The sequence below is a fragment of the Argentina silus genome (genome assembly GCF_951799395.1).
Source record: "Argentina silus genome assembly, chromosome: 22".
NCBI lineage: Eukaryota > Metazoa > Chordata > Actinopteri > Argentiniformes > Argentinidae > Argentina > Argentina silus.
In genome coordinates, this window is record NC_139676.1 from 13315819 (window position 1) to 13338810 (window position 22992).

General features: G+C 44.5%; 5 protein-coding genes and 1 pseudogene across 9 annotated transcripts in view; 3 read left to right on the top strand and 3 right to left on the bottom strand.

The window, feature by feature from the left end:
- Positions 1-2192, bottom strand: part of rab11fip4b (RAB11 family interacting protein 4 (class II) b) — a gene marked incomplete at its 5' end in the record, with an annotated part of 20003 nt that extends 17811 nt beyond the window's left edge. Inside the window, one exon of the mRNA XM_083693646.1 lies at positions 1944-2192. Within this exon, the coding sequence (XP_083549772.1) occupies positions 1944-2192 (249 nt within the window). The remainder of the gene's footprint in view (positions 1-1943) is intronic.
- Positions 2193-6542: 4350 nt separating this feature from the next.
- Positions 6543-9894, top strand: LOC310821696 (ribonuclease H2 subunit A-like). The gene is made up of 9 exons (XM_083693843.1): positions 6543-6576; positions 6989-7144; positions 7746-7817; positions 7934-8060; positions 8151-8238; positions 8472-8609; positions 8812-8899; positions 9134-9257; positions 9565-9894. The coding sequence occupies exons 2-9, from the start codon at positions 7018-7020 to the stop codon at positions 9719-9721; spliced, it is 921 nt and encodes a 306-aa protein (XP_083549969.1). The 5' UTR covers positions 6543-6576; positions 6989-7017; the 3' UTR covers positions 9722-9894.
- A 2091-nt stretch (positions 9895-11985) lies between these two features.
- On the top strand, positions 11986-12649 carry LOC310821561 (serum amyloid P-component-like; annotated as a pseudogene). The gene has a single exon. The product of its transcript is annotated as a serum amyloid P-component-like (transcript).
- A 126-nt stretch (positions 12650-12775) lies between these two features.
- On the bottom strand, positions 12776-14821 carry LOC310821511 (uncharacterized protein). The gene is made up of 2 exons (XM_083693594.1): positions 14741-14821; positions 12776-13991 (listed from the first exon to the last, which is right to left on the bottom strand). The coding sequence occupies exon 2, from the start codon at positions 13987-13989 to the stop codon at positions 13309-13311; it is 681 nt and encodes a 226-aa protein (XP_083549720.1). The 5' UTR covers positions 13990-13991; positions 14741-14821; the 3' UTR covers positions 12776-13308.
- Positions 14822-15015: 194 nt separating this feature from the next.
- Positions 15016-18110, bottom strand: LOC310822090 (cystatin). Its single transcript, XM_083694384.1, has 4 exons — positions 17864-18110; positions 16290-16501; positions 15765-15884; positions 15016-15449 (listed from the first exon to the last, which is right to left on the bottom strand). The coding sequence occupies exons 2-4, from the start codon at positions 16482-16484 to the stop codon at positions 15369-15371; spliced, it is 396 nt and encodes a 131-aa protein (XP_083550510.1). The 5' UTR covers positions 16485-16501; positions 17864-18110; the 3' UTR covers positions 15016-15368.
- A 1427-nt stretch (positions 18111-19537) lies between these two features.
- Positions 19538-22730, top strand: LOC310821411 (glycine N-acyltransferase-like protein 3). 4 transcript variants are annotated; one of them, XM_083693438.1, is made up of 6 exons: positions 19538-19602; positions 19869-19954; positions 20356-20463; positions 20730-20853; positions 21040-21166; positions 21905-22730. In XM_083693438.1, the coding sequence occupies exons 2-6, from the start codon at positions 19880-19882 to the stop codon at positions 22308-22310; spliced, it is 840 nt and encodes a 279-aa protein (XP_083549564.1). In that variant the 5' UTR covers positions 19538-19602; positions 19869-19879; the 3' UTR covers positions 22311-22730. The 4 variants fall into 4 exon arrangements, with proteins under 4 accessions (XP_083549564.1, XP_083549563.1, XP_083549565.1 ...); XM_083693437.1 differs by having other exon boundaries at positions 19561-19602; positions 19859-19954; XM_083693439.1 differs by lacking the exon at positions 19538-19602 and adding an exon at positions 19663-19688 and having other exon boundaries at positions 19859-19954.
- Positions 22731-22992: the final 262 nt, after the last annotated feature.

The window sequence follows — 22992 nt, forward strand, 5'->3', positions numbered from 1 at the left end:
ATCTGGATCAGAATGATTCAGATTCTTTTTTTGCCATCCAGGATCAGTTCGAGCCGGCTGATTTCCCCTTATACTACACAAAAATCCGCCACATAGATCTGATCCTGGATAGCAAAAAAAGCACTGATGTACATTAAACATGTTGAAATACTGGGCCCCGGGAACCCGCTGTACAATCTCCTGCACAACAGTTGAAGATTCAAATGAAGCGGCTCGTCATCAAACGCTCACATCCATCTGACTTCAGTCGCAGAATCATCTCCATGGTGACGAGCCGTGTCAGTTTCGTGACAGTTGGCAGGTGCGTCAGATAGAGCCACTCGCACTGACAGCTGAAGGCTTAGGAAACAAGCATACACCTCACCAAGTCAATTTCCTGTATGTGCAAATATACGATAAATACAAATAAAAACATTCTGATTCTGATCCTGATTCTCATGTCCGCCCCATTTGACTTTCACTCAGATCCCATTCCAGTTTAAATCAAGGCAGTCAGAATATGCAGGGATTTTTTATTGCCCCACTGGGTAAAAAGACCTCCTAGCGCTGAATGTTAATACGACACATATTTCTTCTCTAACACCCCCGAGCTGCATTACAGTATCTATAAATACCAGTCGTACTGCACCACACATTGCCTTCTTAACTTATTCACCTCAACTAAGTGCCCATGGTCGACGCACTGCATCCCTAAGGGGCCAGTCAGCGCTAATGTTGCTGAGAAGTGATGCTCAACAGATCGCCTGGGAGCCAATCAACACTAATATTCCTACTTGGTGACATACAGTTGGGACACAAGGGACTTGTCTCTTCTGTACACACAACGGGTGAACAACAGCCTATTAAAAACAACAGACAAGGACAGGCTTTCAATAATACCGTTGTCACTTTATCAGCTATCATTGGACCTATTGGAATGTAATATAATAATAATAATAATAATAATAATAATAATAATAATAATAATAATAATAATAATAATAATAATAATAATAATGATAGTAATATATGCCATTTAGTTGTTTTTTTTATCCAAAGCAACTTACATTAGAGTGAGTGCATACATTTTTCAGTATATATGGTCCCAACGGAAATCGAACCCCCCAACCTAAGCGTTGTTAACACCATGCTTTACTATCTGAGGACCACCGAGCGTGGATCTGTGTCTATTCCTAGATCAGTGGTCCAACCTGCGGGAAGCTGAGAGGTCTATCTATTCACAGCTGGGTCTCATAACAGAGAACACTGTGTCCATTGAAGCAAACCTGTCCCACTATCCTCATTATGGTGACTGAAACTGGTACATGGCAACATCAAAACAGCAGCTATGGGAGCTGTTGGCTCGTCTCCGCTGTGCCTCGGAGAAACACAAAAATAGCGAACCAATACACTTGCACACTGTCTCTCCCTGCCTTGTTTGACTACATTAGGTAAAAGACGAACTAAAAGACATGAGGACTTGATGAGCCTCAGTTTTAGGACCCACATTAGGGCCGTCCTTCCAGCTTGTGACTCTACCATGAAACATAGGCTGGTTGAAACGGATTCCCTACACTTGAAAATGTCAACTCGCTCCATATTTTCCTCCTACTTTAACTGTTAAACAATGAAATTGCTTGATTGCATCTTTACAGCCAGGCAACGCAAATAACTTTGCAATGGCTATTGTTAATGGAACTTAATTTCAACAGCTCTAACGTAATGGCAGACTTACACTATTTATTGTTTTCCCTGTTTACATTTGCCCTGCAGTCAACACTTTTGTGTAATTCCTGGCATGTTCCGGTACTAATTTTTTTTTACCAATAAATGAATAAATGAAGCACAATAGTGTGATTATAAATAAACAGTGAACAACATTGCCTATGTTGTTTAGCATGGCTTGTAGGCTACTAATAGTCCATCTCCATCAAAACACCAGGTGATTCTGGTAGGAATCTTACCTCGTCTCCTTGACCAAACTGTGAACCGAGGTTTACGAAATGCTCAACGCGAATGTAACCGTCCGAATCTTCGTCGCACACGTCGAAGACTTCTTTTAGTTTCCTCAGAAACAGCAAAAGCTGCTGCGGGTCGGGGAGGACTTTCCCGTCCATTCGTAGTTGGTGTTGTTCGGGACGACATGGACCGGACTGGCGGAGCGGCGGCGCGGTGAGCGGCGGCGCGGTGAGCGGCGGCGCGGTGAGCGCCATCACAACGGACCGAGAGCGGCGCGTGACATCACAACATCAAAGGACCACTGGATGCTGCGCGAGGAGGAGAGAGATGCAGAGGTATGCAACTGCTCGAGAACTTGCTTCGAGATATGTTAAGGGGTTTTCTAGGTGGTGGATGTATTTTTTTTTTAATAAAAGATGAAAAGTGAATTTGAAAAGAAAAGTGGCTAAATTAAAGTGTCCCCAAATTGCTGAAATACCAGAGTTTACGATGGTACTTATGGTATTTATACTTAAATAATTCATAAATAATGTCACCTCTCTGGAATAGGTAATTTAAACAAACACGGTCGACACAGCCACACAAACAGCCAAGAAATACCCTGCCCTCCATTATTCACTCATTATCCCTCAACAGGTGATGTTCCTCACCTGCTATCATCTCATGGGTCTTTGGCGCCACCTGGTGGTCGCGTTGAGTCACTCCTCTGGCTTGGCTCAGACCATTGCACATACTCTTTTACTGATGAATAACTGTATTATGCAGCAACGTGTTATGTAATATGTGTGTAATGCGGTACTGACATGTAGGTACTCCTCAGACATTTCAGATCAAATATTAAATTCTGTCAGTTTAGTTCAGTGTCATGCTTTATACAGTACATACATTTAAACATATGTAGAATTTATATTAATTTTTATTCATGCTCATGTTATATTTATTTGAATGTGTGTCTGTGTGTGTGTGTGTGAGAGAGAGAGAGGGGGGAGTGTGTGTGTGTGTGTGTGTGTGTGTGTGTGTGTGTGTGTGTGTGTGTGTGTGTGTGTGTGTGTGTGAGAGAGAGAGAGAGGGGGGGAGTGTGTGTGTGTGTGTGTGTGTGTGTGTGTGTGTGTGTGTGTGTGTGTGTGTGTGTGTGTTGGGGGGCCATCTCAGTGGTCTTCTTCTATGCCAGAGGAGCACTTCATCATTTTCCAGACGTGTCTGAAGAACCTCTGAACTCCTCCCTTCTTCTTCTTCTTTTTCTTCTTGAGCTGGTCGGCTCCATCCTCTGAGGAGAAAGGACAAGATACTCTTCCATTTATGATATGATTCATTTAACTGTTTACAAACAATGATTGGTGTGATTCAGTTTCATGAGGCCAGCATTAACTTTTGCCCCATTGTAAAATATGAACAGTGAAGGTTATTCACCGCTGCACTTATCAGATGCCACCCTGCTGCAGTCAGCAGCCATGAGCTCGGTGGGCTGTAAACAGACAGAGTAGAACAGTCTTAGAGGAGGAACAACAACACATACTATCCTGTAGTAGACAACGGGAATTGTGACTCATTTGATATACATTCAACTTTGAGGACTTTTCCTCACCATGAGGAGATGTGGAGCCATGATTGGGCTGTGAGATGCTAGAGACGGGAGTGTTTCCTCCTCCTTCTGCACCTTCTCCTCCTTCTGCTCTTCCTCCTCTTTCTGCAGCACCTCCTTCTGCACCTCCTCCTCCTGCACATCCTCCTCCTTCTGCACGTCCTCCTTCTGCAGCACCTCCTTCTGCACCTCCTCCTTCTTCTGCACATCCTCCTCCTTCTGCAGCACCTCCTTCTGCACCTCCTCCTTCTGCAGCACCTCTGCCAGGACAGCTGTGCTGGTGCTGTCGTCATCAATGTTAACACGGGCCATGGCCAGCTGGTTGAGAACAGCTGTGTTTAAGGAAGCGTTGATGGAAGGCTGAGCTGTGGCCGACAGTGCAGCAGTGGCATCCTCAACTCTGTCCTCTTCTTCGGCCATCCGTTGTTTCTCACTGCCGATGACCTCGAAGAAGATGAGGACCTCCTCCATCGCCAAACGACTGACCAGGCGCTCCTCTGCGCTGGTTGACTGTCTGTCTGGGACTCGCTTCCCTATGGCAATGCCCACCAGGAAGGCAATGTGCCTGTTCGCACTGCCATCACCCACTGCTCTCTTCAGTGCAGCCTTGTTGTAGGCCAACTCCTCCAGCTCGGAAATGACGTCTCTGACGACGGCCATCTTGTCACAGTCTCGGAGGAGGACATTCGCTAGTTCCTCCACCTCTGTCACCTGGACCCACGGCAAGAAGTTCGACATCATCACCACATCAGTTGTCAGAACGCCGACCTGAGACTCACTGTCCCGGCCAATAAAGGCCTCCTGGTTCAGAAGCAGGAGTATTTCACTGAATATTTGTCTGAGAGTGACATCCAGAACTACGATCTGCCTGGGGATCTGCGGCAGACGAGAAGCAGCCGTCTTGACCTTCCTATCCATCTCCCACACCGCATCCATGACGATGACCCTGGCATCCATCGACTGCCCATCAAAGCCCAACAGGCGAAAGGTTTTAGCTCCCTCTGTCAGCTTGACGGAGATGGCACGGACCATGTCTAGGGCCACTGCCTTGGTGACTGCAGGGAGAATGACCTTGGCCACCTCATCTCCATACTGGGAGAGAAAAGGGATGGCTGCTTTCTCCACCAGCTCCCTGATGTCCTTGGCAGCAGCAACCTCCCACTTCCAGTCCCTAGGATGGACTCCCACGAATGGGCCCTTCTCCATGGTGGGGGTCTTTAGTTCGGCCTCTGACCCGGCCTCTGTGAAGGATTTTCACAAGTTAGGACACTTCTATAAAATCTAAAATCCAAACTGCAGTTGAGATAAGGTTAAAATCCTAACTGCAGTAATGTGGTGCCATGTTCTGTAATACCAACACAACTAAATGCTGTTCATAAGTGAGATAAATAGGATTTGACAGTCACGATGCTTCTGTATTACCCACCCAGGAGATGTTTATAGGCCATCTTTACGATCTCTGGGGAGAGATCCTCAGCCATTTTAGTCACTCTGTCCTGCACATAGAGCTCAGCAGAGCCCCTCTTGACCTTCATGAAGCTGGTCAGGAGTGAGGAGAGGACAGGAAGGAGGATCTTCTTGACCTCCTCCTCTGCAGCCGGCCGTGTCTTGCCCAGGAACATGTCCAGCCCCTCCATGGTTACCTTCATGTGAAAGAGAGAGAGAGTTAATTCAACCACGCACGTTGAGGTTTGTCTCCGGGAAGTGGCAGTGTGTTGTGTTGTCATACCCTTCTGCCCAACAGCAGTGAGAGGCGGTGTTCTTCCTCAACCTCTCTGCGGAGTTCCTCCTCCATCTGCTCCATCCTGAGGCGCCTCTTGGCTTTCCAGAGCTGTGCACAACATCACACATTATCTCTCGCAGGAGAGTTGGGGCACTAATATGTCGATGAAATGAATTTAACTGTAAGCTCCCTGCCTGTTATCACTGTGTATGTCAGTAAACATGTTCATGTGTTGTCCTAGTAGGCCACTTACCAGTTCAAGGAGATGGAGCTGTTTTAAGTTGGGCTCTTTCTCAGCCATTTCATGATACCTTCATGTGAATAAAATAATGTATCAGACTGCTATCCATAGAATATATCAATCTATCTGTACAGTTTGATGAAATCACTCACTCATCCAGCAGGAAGTCCCTTCCACTTAACAGCCACTTCCTCATGTTTTTAACTGTGATGTAGGATGGGACCTCTTCCTGATGTTTCATCATCATGAAAGCCTTCATGAGCTTTTTCTGCGAAAGAGGGGGACACACATTAAAGTTTGAACAGTTTGTCTCTCATGCATTTGTGCCTGACTTTTGTTTCAACTTACCTCCCCATGGAAGAGTGCTTCATATTCATCTTCCATATTTGATGAACTGTGGTCATAAAACATGAAGGAGAGAGAAACGTGAATAACCAACGGTTTAAAACAGCAAGTAACTGTAAAGTAGAGACCCATATCAACATATTATACTGAGCATGTCATTTCTGATACATTGGAGGAATAAATACCTAATGAAGAACAATAAATAATGGTTATTGATCGTGAATACTCAATAAAAACGCAGTGATAAAATCATTTCGCTCGAGAGCTGAGTATATTCTGGCAGGTCAAAACTTCAATGTGTGAACTTGACAATGCGCGTAATGTTAAAACATTGTGACGTATACATTATTGCGTAGATTCTGAGTCATTGCATTCATTGGAGGGCGACAGCGACTCGAATAAACACCTAATAAAGATCAATAAATAATGGTTCACTGATTTATTGATCGTGAATACTTTGTATAAAAACTCAGTGATAAAAGGATTAATATTCTGGCAGGTCAAAACTTCTGATCTTGAGAATGCGTGGAATGTTAAAACAGTGTGATCATCATTGCGTGGTTTATTTCTAAGAGACCTACACTGTCCATAGAAACACAACTCTGTGCACAGATGTATATGACATTCTACATGTCGTTCTACAGCTGTCCTAAGAACTACGTATCCCATAATGCATCGTAGACGTCTGAGAATTACGTCAGAGAGAAGGCGCCAAATCTGTACGCAGGAACATCAACAACACACGGGGTGAGTGTGACTTCACTGTTATTTATCTTATCACTAGATAAAAATGTACACATTCAAGTCATTGGTCAGTGAACATAATAGACATGCCCTCTATGCAAATAAGAAACAAGCTTTGTGTTAACTGTGTTTATAAACTGCTCGGCTCGCTGCTTATTCTGCTTGTGAGCTCTGCAGTGCAGTAGTATTATGTCGTTTGTGTTTTGCTTGCCAGCGAAATAGAAATACAAGGTAGACGTGTGTGTGTGTGTGTGTGTGTGTGGTGTGTGTGTGTGTGTGTGTGTGTGTGTGTGTGTGTGTGTGTGTGTGTGTGTGTGTGTGTGTGTGTGTGTGTGTGTGTGTGTGTGTGTGTGTGTGTGTGCGCGCGCGTGCGTGCGTGCGTGTCTTATTCACTCGACCCTTGTTGTTCACACAGTGTTTCAGAGTTGTGACAGTGTCCCCGCCATGGATCTCAGTGACTTCGAGGCAGACAACTCGGTCAGCTGCCGCCTGGCCTCTGCAATACCCGATGTCTGCAAGACGGAGGACTGCTGTTTGGGCATTGATGAGGCGGGCAGGGGGCCCGTGTTGGGTGGGTCTTTGCCTTCGATCGGGATGCCTTACCTAATCACACTAGAGAGCAGAACTAAAGCCACAAATAATAGCCTGCAGCAACTGACACTGTCAGAACGTTTTAGACAGGCCAGTGTTTACCCAAGTTACACTACTGAGCTGAACCGAGCTGAGCTGTACTCTGCTGGCCTGCTTATACAGAACCAGTCAAAAGTTTATACACACCTTGCCAAGAGTGTGCAAAGCTGTCATCAAAGCAAAAGGTGGCTACTTTGAAGAATCTAAAATATAAAACATATTCTGGTTTGTTTAACACTTTTTTGTTTACTACACCATTCCATATGTGTTCCTTCATAGTTTTGATGTCTTCAATATTAATCTACAATGTAGAAAATAATAAAAGTAAAGACAAACCATTGAATGAGAAGGTGTGTCCAAACTTTTGACTGGTACTGTGGACATGGTTGTTGTAACAGTGCTGGAAAGGACAATGTGGGAAGATTTAAAGTCAATAAATACACTAGTAGTACTGTAAATATCTGAGCCTGCACAGTATGGATCATGTTGGCCGCTTCATTCATCCTGCCGTGCTGCGGCTGACGTTTGTGTTTTTGCTACAGGACCCATGGTCTATGGAATATGCTTCTGTCCAGTTTCCAAAAAGGGAGATCTGAAGAGATTGGAAGTGGCAGGTAAATCGAAAACGTAATGCAATGCAATGGTATAATGATGTGCAGTATTTGAGAGGAATCTAATGTCATGTTTTGTTTAATGACACAATCATTATGTCTCTGGGCTTCTCTTCCAGACTCAAAGACGTTGACGGAGGCGGAGAGGGAGAAGCTGTTCAGAAATCTGGATAAATCCAAGAGTTTTGTTGGCTGGGCTCTTCAGATTATTTCTCCCAATACTATCTCAACTAGCATGCTGCAGAGGTATGTAAAACACACACACACACACACACACACACACACACACACACACACACACACACACACACAACTTACACCTCTGCTTCTCCACAGGACAAAATACAACCTGAATGCCCTCTCTCATGATGCAGCCATTGGCCTGGTTCAGTTTGCCCTGGACAGTGGGGTGCAGCTCAAAGAGGTACAAAGACAAATGGAATGATGTAATCAATACAAACAGGCCAATAGGTGACCAGCAGACCGTCAATGTGAACATGATCTGTGTCTCATTCCTCTTCTCTTCTCCTGTGTCTCCCTACTGACTTCTGTCTCTCGATGGCTCTCTTTGTTATTCTATTCTCCACTTGTCATCCCTCTATCATCCCTCTCTCCTCCCTTCTCCTCCCTTCTCCTCCCTGTGTCTGTGAGCTGCAGGTGTTTGTTGACACGGTGGGCCCGGCAGAGAAGTACCAGGACAAGCTGTCCCAGCGGTTCCCCGGCGTGGAGGTGACGGTACGCCCCAAAGCTGACTCCCTCTTCCCCGTTGTCAGCGCTGCCAGCATCTGTGCCAAGGTCAGTGGTCATGCCGAAGGTCACAGCACGCACACACGCACAAACACGCACACACACACACACACACACACGCATACACACACACACACACACACACACACACACACACACACACACACACACACAGTGAGCTTTCGAATGACAACGTTGTCACCTCTTTTCATATCCAGCTCATCCAACTTTGATTGCTCTGCCCCTTCAGGTGGCCAGGGACCATGCAGTTAAGAACTGGAACTTTCCAGAAGACCTGGGAAAGGTGGATGTCGATTACGGCTCTGGATACCCCGGTGGTGAGTGTCTTTCACCCGTCACATAGTTCTGAACTTCTATTCAAAGTCCTCATAATCAATCTATAAGTATATTATATTATATATATTATTGAATGTGTGCGAACTATTATATATTATATTATTATTATATATCTATAAAGATGAGATGAAATGAACACAGTAAACAGTGGGAGTAATGTGCGTATGAATGTAATATGAGTATGAGTTCCTGTTGCGTCCCCGTCTTCTTCCCAGACCCAAAGACCAAGGCGTGGCTGCACAAGTACCTGGACCCGGTGTTCGGCTACCCCCAGTTCGTCAGGTTCAGCTGGAGCACTGCCAAGAACCTGCTGGAAAACGAGGCCGTCCCCGTCCACTGGTGAGGGAACAATAAAGATGTGTTAAATTGAAAAGACAGGAGGTCCTGTGTGGGAAAGGGGGTGCGTGTGGCTAGGCTAGGGGACTGAGGGAGGGAGGTTAGATCAACACTCCCAAGAACAACAAAAGAGAGGTTGTTGTCATTCACAGCATCCACACTGTGTGTGTGTGTGTGTGTGTGTGTGTGTGTGTGTGTGTGTGTGTGTGTGTGAGAACTGTGTGAACTGTGTCACATCCGTTGATGCTGTGTGTGTGTGTGTGTGTGTGTGTGTGTGTGTGTGTGTGTGCGTGTGTGTGTGTGTGCTCAGGGACGATGATGAAGAGGACGGGGGGAAGGCAGCGGCTCGTAAGAACAACATGTCCATGTTGTCGTACTTCGGCCGGGACAACAAGACACAGAGCTCCGGCCACCAGACCCACCGCTTCTTCACTGAGAGGAGAATACAGAGTCTGGACACACTCTGAGAGGAACACACACACACACACACACACACACACACACACACACACACACACACAAGAAGGACTCTCTGTCTGCATCATTGGCCCAGTGCTGAATGGCACTGAATTTCATGAACGTGTCATCTTTTGTACTTGTATTTTTATGTAAAAGAATCATTAAAGATATTTGTTTTTCTTAATAATTAGTGTCTATGTCTAATTATGCAATTATTTGGTGTATGAAACATTGTCTTACATGGTGACTACGCAGAGTTAGTTTCAGGAAAAGAGGAAATGGTTTCATGTATAAACATTTTATTATCCAGTGCATTTCACTGGCGAATACTGCTGTGGTGCTGAACACTGCCCTCACGTGGTGATAAAACAGAACACACCTGAGTTTGTAATTTCATCGAAATCCACATCAACACAACTTCAATGAAGCCTGTAACACCAGGACATGATCCACAGGCACTGGGAATCACCTTTTACAGTACTTGCATTGATTGGATAGAGTCTGCTATCTGCCTCCTGATACCCAAAGTTAATCAAGTCTTACCAGGCGTACCAAGGCATACCAATATTACCTGACCTAATGCACACCTATAACCTAGCAATACTGACATACCTGTGGACCTTGAACAGTGTTTGACCCACAAACTTACTGACAAGAAGTAGTCCATCTGATAAATCTTGTAAAGAACAAAGAAACACTGTCTGGTGACCTCAATCCTCTAATCAAGACCAATATGAACTCAACAATAAGTAACTTAATGTATTATACTGTAGCTGCTGTTGTAGGCTACTATGAACATGACATCCAGCAGTTAGTGAGCTTTGGCATTTAATTATCTGTAATGTTAATAACATTGTAATATACGTTTTCATAAGTTTTTCTGATTTGTATGAAAGTGACGTCCACATGCCCACAGCAATAACATACAGTACATGAGCAAAACAGTGACATTTTTAGCAAAACAGTTAGTAATTTCTCATTGCTTTCAAACAAAATGCAAATGTTAAGTACCTTTTCGTTAAACACTCTCAACGTAAGACAGACAAATCTATTAAGTGTTCACAAACAAAACACTTTAGCTATTTCTTCCATTATAGTAAATCTCTACTCCATAGATGTAAACTTTCATTGTTCAACAGTTCAACTGACAATCAGTCTGTAATCACAAATTAAATGCTTTGCCCTGCGTGAGTAACGAGACAGTGAAGCGGTTTTTCTTCTTTTGGCTCTACACTCCAAAAGTTCGGATTTTAAATCAAATAAGTATGTTGTTTGTAGTATGAGGTTTGAGGTAGAGATTCACAGCTTTTATTTGATAGTATTTGTACAAATTGGTTTCACCATTCTGAAGTTACAACACTTTTTATGCATAGTCCCCCTATTTTAGGGCACCCAAAAGTAATGGGGCAATTACCTTGACAGGTGTTTCTGGTAAGTCAGGTGTGTTCTGTCATCATGTGTGCAGACACCTCTTATTGGCTTTAATTCTAGCATTTGCTTAAGAGTTTGCTATTGTTCTCTGTCAGGATGAGGACCAAAAAGAACAAAGAGACACTGTCTGGTGACCTCAATCCTCTAATCTAGACCAATAGGAACTCAGCAATAAGTAACTTAATCTATTATGCTGTAGCTGCTGTTGTAGGCTACAGTGGTATAAAATGGGACAAGCCCGGTTTGGAGTTTACACCATCAGTGTTAACTCACTCTGATAAAACCACAACGATGGAGCGACTGACATGGCTTCTTATCCTCTTCGCATCCTCCTGTTACTGTGTGCCACAAGGTAAGACTGACAAACTGTTTAAGAATATACAGCGCCCTGCGTAAGTAACGGGACAGTGAAGCATTTTTTTCTTCTTTCTACGGCCCTACGCTCCAAAAGTTTGTATTTGAAATCAAACAGTCACTATGAGGTAAAGGGAGAGATCCTCAGCTTTTATTTGATGGTATTTGTGTACATACAGTATGGAGTGTTGAGCCAAAAAGAAAGAAAAAATGCTTCACTGTCCCGTTACTTACGCCGGACACACTGCCTGTGTTTCTCTGTCATTGGTGGAAGGTGGAATGTGGAACTGGACTTTTTTTTGTTACTTCATGTATAGTTTATAGTCAGCCAGTGTCTAGAGTTATCAGTAGGCCTACACTAGGCTATAATGTGATGTGTTGACAGTAGGTCTATACTAGGCTATAATGTGATGTGTTGACAGTAGGTCTATACTAGGCTATAATGTGATGTGTTGACAGTAGGCCTATGTGATGTGTTCAAAGTAGGCCTATGACAGCGCTACTTTCTATTGTTGTCGTTGTACCAGACATGTCACGTAACGAGGTCATCTTCCCCACGGAATCGAACACCGCCCACATCAAGATCATTCCCGGCATGGAGAAGATTTCTTCGCGGTCACGGTGTGCGTTCGGTTCTTCACCGACTACCCTACCAAGGAGCAGGCCATCTTCTCACTGGCCACGCCGTCCCACGCCGATGGGTTCGTCATCTTCAGAGGGGAGGGGCGTTACAGGGTGTATATCGGGGACACGGGTGTCTTCTTCTGGGGGTTGCAGGACAGACTGAACCAGTGGAACTCCGTCTGCGGAACATGGGACTCTGGCACGGGGCTGATCCAGCTCTGGGTGAACGGGTTACCGAGCGCTAAGAAAGCTCTGGGCAGTCGATCGCTGGTACTCTCAGCATCGTCCTGGGTCAGGACCAGGACACTTACGGTGGTGGGTTTGATGTGTACGACTCCTTCTATGGGCATGAGAGGGATGTGCACATGTGGGACCGGGTTCTGTCCCCTTGTGAGATACTACTCTACTCGAACAGGACACAGGACTATCCACCAGGAAATGTGGTCAACTGGAATGCTCTGGAATACACTAAGCATGGTTACGTGGTGGTTGAGAGAAGCCCAACCGAGAAGGAAGTGTTATGTTGAGAGACAGACACACACACATACACTCACCAAGCACTTACTATATATATATATAGTTTTAATTAGCATTGAAACCATTGATGACTATCAAATACCATTCGATTGATTTGGTGTATCATTGTTTGATTGATGTGAATTGACTTGCTGTTTCCATGACAAAAATCAACCATATTATTTCAATAATTCGATGAAATGAAATAAAAATAAATAAATATTTTCTTTCTTCTTTTATTTCCAATCTCACATAGACACACACCAGAAGAGAAACAGGAAAGGCTGGGCATAGATCAAAGATGGAGTCAAAGTCACTCTCAACACAATCAGCATTCAAATAAGGCCTGAAATAAAAAGGAGGGTAGAGATAACTAGAGATAAATATATAAAGAGATAAATATATAAAGAGATAAATATATAAAGATAAATATTTAAACTCTAGCCACACCTGCTCTGAATGGTTACATCTAGTGTAGTGAACCCTCTAGGATGTGTAATCTGTGGCTCAGTCGGTAGAGCACGGCGCTAACAACGCTTAGGTTGTGAGTTTGATTCCCGCTGGGACCATATATACTGAAATGTATATATGCCCTCACTGCAATGTAAGTCGCTTTGGATAAAAGTGTCAGATAAATGGCTTATATATAACTGTGGCATGGCTCCTCCTCTCAGCTGCTGCTGTGGCAGACATGTCTGTCCATAAAAGGGCATATGGTGGAGCCACACACCCAACACAGCTCTTGGGAATGGCCATCCTCCACCTTATGACCACACCGCTTACACCCGCCCACACCCGAGACCCCACACTTCCCTGCTGACCCTACCCGCCCCCCCTTCCCTCCTCCACTCCCCCCTCCGGCTCGTCCCTGCTGTCTGATGAGCTGCTCCAGGGTGGCCCTGGTGGCCGCGTCGCTGCAGTGCGCGATGCCCGTCACCTCCACCCTCTGGGGGTCCGCCACACAGTCCTCCTCGTGTCCGCCGGCGCGGGGGGGCAGCCAGGCCGTGTTGTAGCCGCTCTGCTGCCAGGTGCCGCCCGTAAGCGCCGTGCCCTGCCCGTCCATCCTCTTCACCCGCCCCACCCTGACCCTCAGCTGTAGGACCACGCGGTCCCCGGCGGAGCAGAAGGCGGGGTAGCCCGTTGCCTTGGCGATGTCCCGGCTGCAGTAGACCCCCGGGCCCAGCGTACCGCCCGCCGATGGCCGGAACCCCCCGGTGATGATGGCGCTGGCGTTGGCGCGGTGGGTGCCGTGGTACATGGTGTACGCTCGGCTCCGGCGCGGAGCCTGACCGGACCTCAGGACCCTCCGCTTCTCACTCAACACCTCCCAGCCACTGAACTGGACTGTCATCACTGAGATACAGACAGGCAGGCAGGCAGGCAGGCAAAGAGGCGGACAGGCGGACAGGCGGACAGGCAGACAGGCAGACAGGCAGACATACAAGCAGGCAGGCAAAGAGGTGGACAAGCGGACAGGCGGACAGGCAGACAGGCAGACAGGCAGACAGGCAGACATACAGGCAGGCAGGCAGGCAGGCAGGCAGGCAGGCAGGCAGGCAGACATACAGGCAGGCAGGCAAAGAGGTGGACAAGCGGACAGGCGGACAGGCGGACAGGCAGACAGGCAGGCAGGCAGGCAGGCAGGCAGGCAGGCAGGCAGACATACAGGCAGGCAGGCAAAGAGGTGGACAGGCGGACAGGCGGACAGGCAGACAGGCAGACAGGCGGACAGGCAGACAGGCAGACAGGCAGACAGGCAGGCAGGCAGACAGGCAGGCAGGCAGGCAGGCAGGCAGGCCCCCCCCCCCACACACACACACACAAAGAGACACACACACACACACACACACACACAAAGAAAGTGGACATAAACAACGGTTTCCAGTTCTGTTTCAGTAACTAACTAGTCTAAAAGAAAAACTATGAGGAACAACAACATTCCACAGATGAAATCAAAGAGCATACTCTACACACTAAGCAGTCATGATTGGAAAAACTCAAATGTATATGTTATATCTATATCTCAAATCAGTCTCTTCAATCCAAACATGTTTGTGTGATAGTAGATAAAGTGTTTTGGCTTCTACGAGTAAAAGACTGACCTGTAAACTGGTTTTCTGGACTTCCTTTCCCCCACAGTGACAAACAGTTTCACTTTTGATTTCTCTGCTCATGTCTATTTCCTGGTTTGACATATGTGGCCTCGCCCACTTCCTAGCCAATAGGAGAGCAGCAGTTTTCCACTCTACTTGATGGAATTCCATCAATCAATGGAATGTATTTGTATTTTATTTGTTTTAAATGTATTTTATTTAACCTTTATTTCTACAGGGGAAACACACTGAGACCAAGGCCTCTTTTGCAGTTCCAACCTGTCCATAATATTTACACAATAACAAAACAACACAAAAGAATACAGTTCAATACACAAATCAATACATCATAATACCACAATATTAGGAGAAACAATCTTTCACCAAGGGGGTCTCAACATGCTTTCTAAAAAGAAGAATACAAACAATATAAAACAGTAAATACCAACCATAAAATAACCATGTTAAAATGTAATAATGTTAAAAAATAAATAAAAATAATAACAATACTACTACTACTAATAATAATAATATAATAACAATATTATATTACTGTGCTGGCAGAACAGTAAACTCATTTGAAATGTGAAGTCCAGTACACATGGCCAGCCTTATCCTTCACGTTGGGGCGGCTGCATCAGCTGCACTCATCCAGCAGGAGGTGACTTGGAACAGAAGAGTGTGGAACAGCCAGCACAACAAAATGGCAGGTCATAGTCTGGAAACAGAGACAGACAGACAGACATCAGATGTGTTATTATGTGAATGGTGATTGGTCAGACCCCTATAGATGTCTTATTAGGTGAATGGTGAATGGTCAGACCCCTATAGATGTGTTATTAGGTGAATGGTGATTGGTCAGATCCCTATAGATGTGTTATTAGGTGAATGGTGATTGGTCAGATCCCTATAGATGTGTTATTAGGTGAATGGTGATTGGTCAGACCCCTATAGATGTGTTATTAGGTGAATGGTGATTGGTCAGACCTCTATAGATGTGTTATTAGGTGAATGGTGATTGGTGTTTGGTTACCTTTGCATCTGCGGTGTCCTGCAGGCTACAGTCAGCCAGGTCAACACCAGGGTTGTTCTTACACACCGTCTGTCCCACATGCACTGTCATGGTGTACTTCACACGGGCAGGGGGGTAGATCTGGGAGGCAGAGGAAATACAGGTTTAGAGTTTACAATTCATGTACTGTGTATTGTTTCTACTTATATGTTAGTTTTCATTTGTATATGTGTTTCATCTATTTGTAAAGCACTTTGTAACATTGTTTTAAAAATGTACAAAGTTTTCATTAGATTGTTTTCTGGTACTTGAGACACTATGAAGGGTGTAGTGTGTAGTGTGTAGTGTGTATTGTGTAGTGTGCAGTGTGCAGTGTGTATTGTGTAGTGTGTAGTGTGTAGTGAGTAGTGCGTAGTGTGTAGTGTGTATTGTGTAGTGCGTAGTGTGTAGTGCGTAGTGCGTAGTGTGTAGTGTGTAGTGCGTAGTGTGTAGTGTGTAGTGTGCAGTGTGAAGCCTGCAGCCCATGGACAGTTAGAGAGTACAGACCTGTGCTTTATCAGAGAGGATGGTGAGGACCTTGTAGGCGTAACCATAGCTACTCATACGGTTATGGAAGTCGATGGCGAAGTTAGCTGCGTCGGTAACGTCCGACCTGTAGGGCGGCTCGGGTGACCTGTCCCCCAACACAGACGCCACGGCGACAGCTGCCACTAGAACGATGTGCACGAGGAAGGCGGCCATCTCCACAAAGGTTCAGTCTGGGTGAGAGAGAGAACACATTTTTATAGTCAACGTAGATTATTATCAAGGACATTTTTTTTTTCCCTCTCCATTTGATAAAAAGCATATTCAGCATTTTAGGAGGAGTGAGAACGGGCTGTTAGGCAGTTTGTTTGTTTGTTTGTCAGAACCTGCCGTTCGGTAGAGCAGATTCTGTTGAACTTCAATGTTGGGATATCTCCTAAGACTCACTGCTGTCGCTGTGGTAACTGATAAAGCAGTACCATGGAAGTGTGTCGAGAACGTAGCGTAATGTCTGTCCATTTTGCAGTTATAAGCAGGTGGTTGTTAAGACTAACAGTAAGGACTGTTCTGCACCATGCAGGAGTAAAGTTGACCCTTGATGCTGGTCTCGGGCCAGTTGTGTAATCTTCTCCCTCCAATGGTAAAGGGGACACTTCACTATTTTCTAACCTCATATTCATTATCTCCAGCACAATACCAGTCTACACATGTGACCTTTCCTCTTGTGTTTTTGACTAAGCGACGTAAAAAATACATTTTAAAAAATCGCAGTTTTCACAAATGTAGACACTTCTATGGTCCTGTAGATAATGAATATTGAGTTTAACTAAAATAGAAACATAATTCTATCACACCACCTTAACTCAAACAGAAACATAATTCTATAGCACCTGAACTCAAACAGAAACATAATTCTATAGCACCTTAACTCAAATAGAAATATAATTCTATCCCACCTGAGCTCAAACAGAAACATAATTCTAACCCACCTGAACTCAAACAGAAACATAATTCTATAGCACCTGAACTCAAACAGAAACATAATTCTATAGCACCTTAACTCAAATAGAAATATAATTCTATCCCACCTGAGCTCAAACAGAAACATAATTCTAACCCACCTGAACTCAAACAGAAACATAATTCTATAGCACCTGAACTCAAACAGAAACATAATTCTATAGCACCTGAACTCAAACAGAAACATAATTCTATAGCACCTGAGCTCAAACAGAAACATAATTCTAACCCACCTGAACTCAAACAGAAACATAATTCTAACCCACCTGAACTCAAACAGAAATATAATTCTATCCCACCTGAGCTCAAACAGAAACATAATTCTAACCCACCTGAACTCAAACAGAAACATAATTCTATAGCACCTGAACTCAAACAGAAACATAATTCTATAGCACCTTAACTCAAACACCACCCCTCCTCTTGTCTATTTTGATATATCCACCTCATACACTGCAACACAAACACTGTTACAATAGCCAGACAAAGATGCATGAACATGCATATCTTATTTAGCTTCAGGAATAGACTGTCAAACAGGTTAGGGTTAACCCTAACACCCATACTGTACTTGCCTTCAGGCAGGATGCTGGTGCTTGTCCTTCTTCTTCTCCTCTCCTCTTGCTGTTCTGTACTCCAGACACTCTAGATCCTACTTGTAGAAGCTTGCTAGACATGTCCCAGCCTCCAAACACAGTAGCGTCAGAAACGCTCTTCCACTTTCACATCTACTCTGTTGTGTTGTGTTGTGTTGTGTTGTGTTGTGTTGTGCTGTGCTGTGGTGTAGTGTGGATGTGTGTGGTGTTGAGCTCAGCTGGTCCAGAGGAGACAGCAGTCACGGTTGCTGCAGGCTACGGCTTGTTTGTGTCAGCTTCCTGGTCACATGACCTGGCAGCGTCACTGCATGCTATGACTCAGGCTGTGCCTCAATAGTCTAAAGCGGCTTCCTCTCCTCATCATGTCTCCTTGTCTCCTCTCCTTCCTCTGTGCTGATGTGAGTGTACTTGACAGGGGAAGCAAGTCTCATCGGGACTATTTATTTTTATTTTTATTTTTTTTGTATGAGAACCTTTTGGAGTTGACACGTTGTTTCTTGATAATGTTAGCCGTACAGATCCCTTTAAAGGAGCAGGGCGTAAGTCAGTTTGAATTTCCAAACAACAACATCCTCTCTAATAATAATATAACCCCCCGAAATGGACTTGTAGTGTTGGATATTAGCTGTTGCATTTCTACAAGTGCGCATGATTTGAAGAGGCAGCCACCACATTCTGTGTCCAAAGAGTACAATTATTTGGGCGCCATTAAGCTACTATCATATTAACTCTATTGATATAAAACGCCTTTACTTAAAATACAAATTTCACCAATGGGCTAAGAAAAAATATTTGCACAGGCAAGTGCAAATATTTGGTTACAAATGCGTCTGGCTATAAACCTAGGTTACACAACTCTGTTTTCCGTATTGATATAGGCCAAGTTTCAGTATTAAATGATGCTGCATAACAGACTTCACTCACAAAATATTATTCCCGAAGTCCTTAGGCTATAGGCCTACTGCATTAGGCTACACTCCGACAGCTGCATTCGTAGCCAGGCTGAAAAGTCACTGGAACTTGTAGCGCTTATATGATTCAGTATCGCTCTTGCTTCTTACAGCTTTGCGTTGATTTTTCAAAAATATTATTCCCAAATTCATCAACAGGCTATAGGCCTGTTGCATTAGGCTACACTCCTAGCTCTCAACATTGCACCCTATTATGACGGGTTTTTTATGGAAATGTTGACATTTTAGGGTTGAACTCATTGTCATGTTCATGAAACCAGTTTGAGACGACTTTTGCTTTGTGACCTGGGGTATTATCATGCTGGAAGTAGCCATTAGAAGATGGGTAAATTGTGGCCATGAAGGGATGCACACGGTCAGCAACAATGCTCAAATGTGTGGCATTCAAGCGATGATTGATTGGTATTAACAGACCCAAAGTGTGCCACGAAAACATTCCCCACACCATTACACCACCGCTGCGCTGCTGAGTAGAGTGGTAGTAAAAATCAAGTTTAGCCTTGGAAAAATATTTGTGGACAATCCATTATGTGTGCCTGATGCAGTCCAGCAGTCTTAAAACCTTTAAAAACACAAATAATACATTGAGAGGATTAATGTTTATTTCCAGAGATAATTACTGTACATATAACTTGTTTCCTTTATCCATAAGTAGGTGGGCGGAGTTCCACTGTAGGAGCTCAGAAAACGCTGATGAAAATGCGGAAGTTGCAGAGTTCTCTCGGAGCAACCAAAGAGCGTAGTCAGGTGAAACTTGGCCTCTCGCTCTTAACACATTGACAATATACCACAAACATATAACTAACACGTTTAAATATTGCAGATTCCAAAAAGTGGATATTAGCACGCAAATCAAAAACTGTTTCTAAGCGTTTTTACATAAACATTTACGTCATCGAACATCCTGATTTATTGTAGGGCACATTACTGAGAAAACATCGGAAAAACCGTTAATACGGTTACTGCCTGTGTCTATGTTGATTAAAACTACAGAGAGTACTAGTTTATTGCAGGTGGCAGAACAATGTTAGTTCTTGGTCCTGCGGAGTTGAAGGAGGCAGAGGAAGTTCTAAAGCTGTTGTTTCCCGAGTCCATCAAGGTGACATCATCTCTTTATGTCGCTTGTGTTTGTTGACAAATGTTGTTTTTCTGTGTAAATTGAGTGCTATATCCTTCACAACCTCTTGATTAGTAAACCTGCATAAGTATGTCCTACCTATACTTCACTGCTTTTTTGCACTTCTGGTTAGACGCTAACTGCATTTCGTTGTCTCTGTACTCTGCACAATGACAATAAAGTTGAATCTAATCTAATCTAATCTAACGTCCTCTCACAGCTCTGGTTGCTTATTGTTTTCTCTATTTAAACACTCCCAACTTATTTCTATCCTATGTCATACAGTTATGTTATTGCCAGGCTGTCTGGTTTTGCCAGGCTGTTTGTTCTGCCTGGTTAAATAGAGGTTAAGTGGATCACCTTGGTCTTGTGTTGTGTTGTAGGTCTACGGCTGCCTGTTCAACATCAACAGGGGGAAGCCTCACAATCTGGAGGTGGTAGCAGACTCCTGGCCGGGCTTCTCTGCTCTCGTCTGTAAACCTATGATCAAGGTGCCACACGTCTCATTTTCAACTGTCAAACCTCCACTCTCAAACCTACTGTACACCATGTCCCTTTTGTGTCGCTGTGTCTGCATCATACTGAAGGAACACCGAGACAAATTCCTAGCAACGTTGTTGCAACACGGCAGTAAAGTTTGCCGATTCTGATTCAGAATACGAAACAACTTAAGCATTAAAGTATTAAGGCCCTACGAACTTGTTCCTTTTGTGTCTTTGTCTCTGTGTGTGTGTGTGTGTGTGTGTGTGTGTGGTAGGGTACAGCAGACAGGGAGGGGGAGTACAACATCTACAGTGTCTACTCCAGAGACAGCCAGAGTTTGGGGAACCTCCTGGGTGCTCCAGGTGTTATCGACTGGAACGTGTACACTCTGATAGCAGGTACAATCAATCAATCAATCAATCAATAATTTAACCTTGTGGACTACCTGACTCAGTGTGTGTGTGTGTGTGTGTGTGTGTGTGTGTGTGTGTGTGTGTGTGTGTGTGTGTGTGTGCGTGTGCGTGCATGCTGTGTGTGAATGCACATGGCATGCAAATGCGCGTGCGTGCGTTCACTCTACTGAGGTGTTGACATCAACCACGTGGGTGCAGTGGAGGAGTTGGCTGTTCTCAACCAGGTCCTCTCCAGAAGACAGGCTGTGATGCACGTGATGACGCTCACCGACAGCGCTCATCTCAACACTCAGACAAGGTACAGTCACAGCCATGTGTAACACAAGCGTCTATCATAAGGCAAAGAGGACATCTTCGAGGCCTGAGGGTGACACTTGAGTGTCAGACAGGTCTACTTCTTATTGCTTTATTACTACTTTATTACATTGTATTTTGTATATTGTTGATTCATTGATTTATTGACTTGTAGGAGGAGCTAGATTCATAAAGCATTTCACTACATCACTTACGGCTGTATGGGATGTACGTGACCAATCAAATTAGATTTTTTGATGTGATACCAAACCACCTCTGCTACACACAGGGGAGAACCGGGATGAAAGTAAAAACAACCATTTTCTCAAATTACACAGAAAGTAGAAGGATGTAATTACACACGCACATGTCTAATGCAGAAGACGACCTCCCTGCAAAATATATCAGCAAGCTGCGACAACGTTTGAAAGAGTTGTTTTGAGCGAGAAGTCCAAAATGATTCGGAAGTGTTTTTTGGTTGTTGAGATGGTTTTTTTTTTTAAACCCATCTAGTGACTAAATGACTGCATAGGTTTTAAATATCTTGTGAGCTAGTTTTAGGACTAATAAATTATAATATAAATTATAATTTAGGACTAATAAATTATAATAATTCAGTATAGGTTAGAGCAAGAATCCGATGTGCTGATATTGCCCTCCTCACACATTGCACCAGTACACCGCAATATTAACACCCCCCTCCTTGCTATTGTGCTGTAAACGATGTCAACCTTTCTACCAGTAATTCGGGATGCACACTACGCCCCCTGACCCCCGACGACGCAGACTTGGTCAACAGCACCTGGAAGTACGGGGGGACCGAGAACAGCCTCAACTCCGTGCGGAGCTACATCCTCCACCACCCGGGCCTTTGTGTGGTGAGAGACGGGGAGACGGTGCCCGTGTCCTGGGTGCTCCTCTACCACCACGCCGCTCTGGGACTGCTCTACACCCGGGCGGAGCACCGTAACTGCGGCTACGCGACACTCCTGGTCGCCGCCATGGCGCGGCAGCTGCAACAGCGGGGATATCCAGTGTACTGCTTCGTAGAAGAGGGCAATGGCGCCTCCCGCCGGCTGTTTTCAACCCTGGGTTTCACACACAAACCAGGTTATCGCGCTGTGTGGTTTGAGCTGAACGAGAGATGACAGTTTGACTTCTTGTTGCCAGTGTGAAGTTCAAGTGTCATCGCAGCTTATTTATGCTTTTAGGACGTTTATTACAGAGAGCTGCATTTGTATAAATCTGCACTCTCCATGACCATTTACAACCACAGAGCTAAGGGGAGCCAGAGGGTTCACTAAGCATCAATTTCCGTCCGCAGTCTGTGGAAAAATAAAGACTGGGAACCTTTTTCAATTCTGGGAAACAATTGGAGGACTGTGAGGTGGACAATATTTTTATACAATCTGCACATTGTCCTTATTGATTTGAGCTAAACGTGTGGAATGTCCAGAGTCCTACTGTAGGATATTTTTGCTGCACAGAGTGGAGCATGTTAGCCCGCCAATGGGGAAAAAAAATACTTTAAGTAAATAAAACGCTCAATAAATGTACTATTGACCCACTTTACTGTTCATGTGCGTGTTTGGACGATGATGTCATATGACCGACCAAAGCACTGAATACAGAATAAACAATATATTGTTTAATAAGCAATATAATGTTATACTTGTGTAGCCAGCTTGTGCCAATTCTACTGTGTGTGTGTGTGTGTGTGTGTGTGTGTGTGTTTGTTTCACCCTCACCCCTGTGTAGGCCCTGATTCTATCCTTCAGACCTTCAGCTGCGCATTGTGTGTTTCATTTTCAACAGTGAAAGTCTGACGTC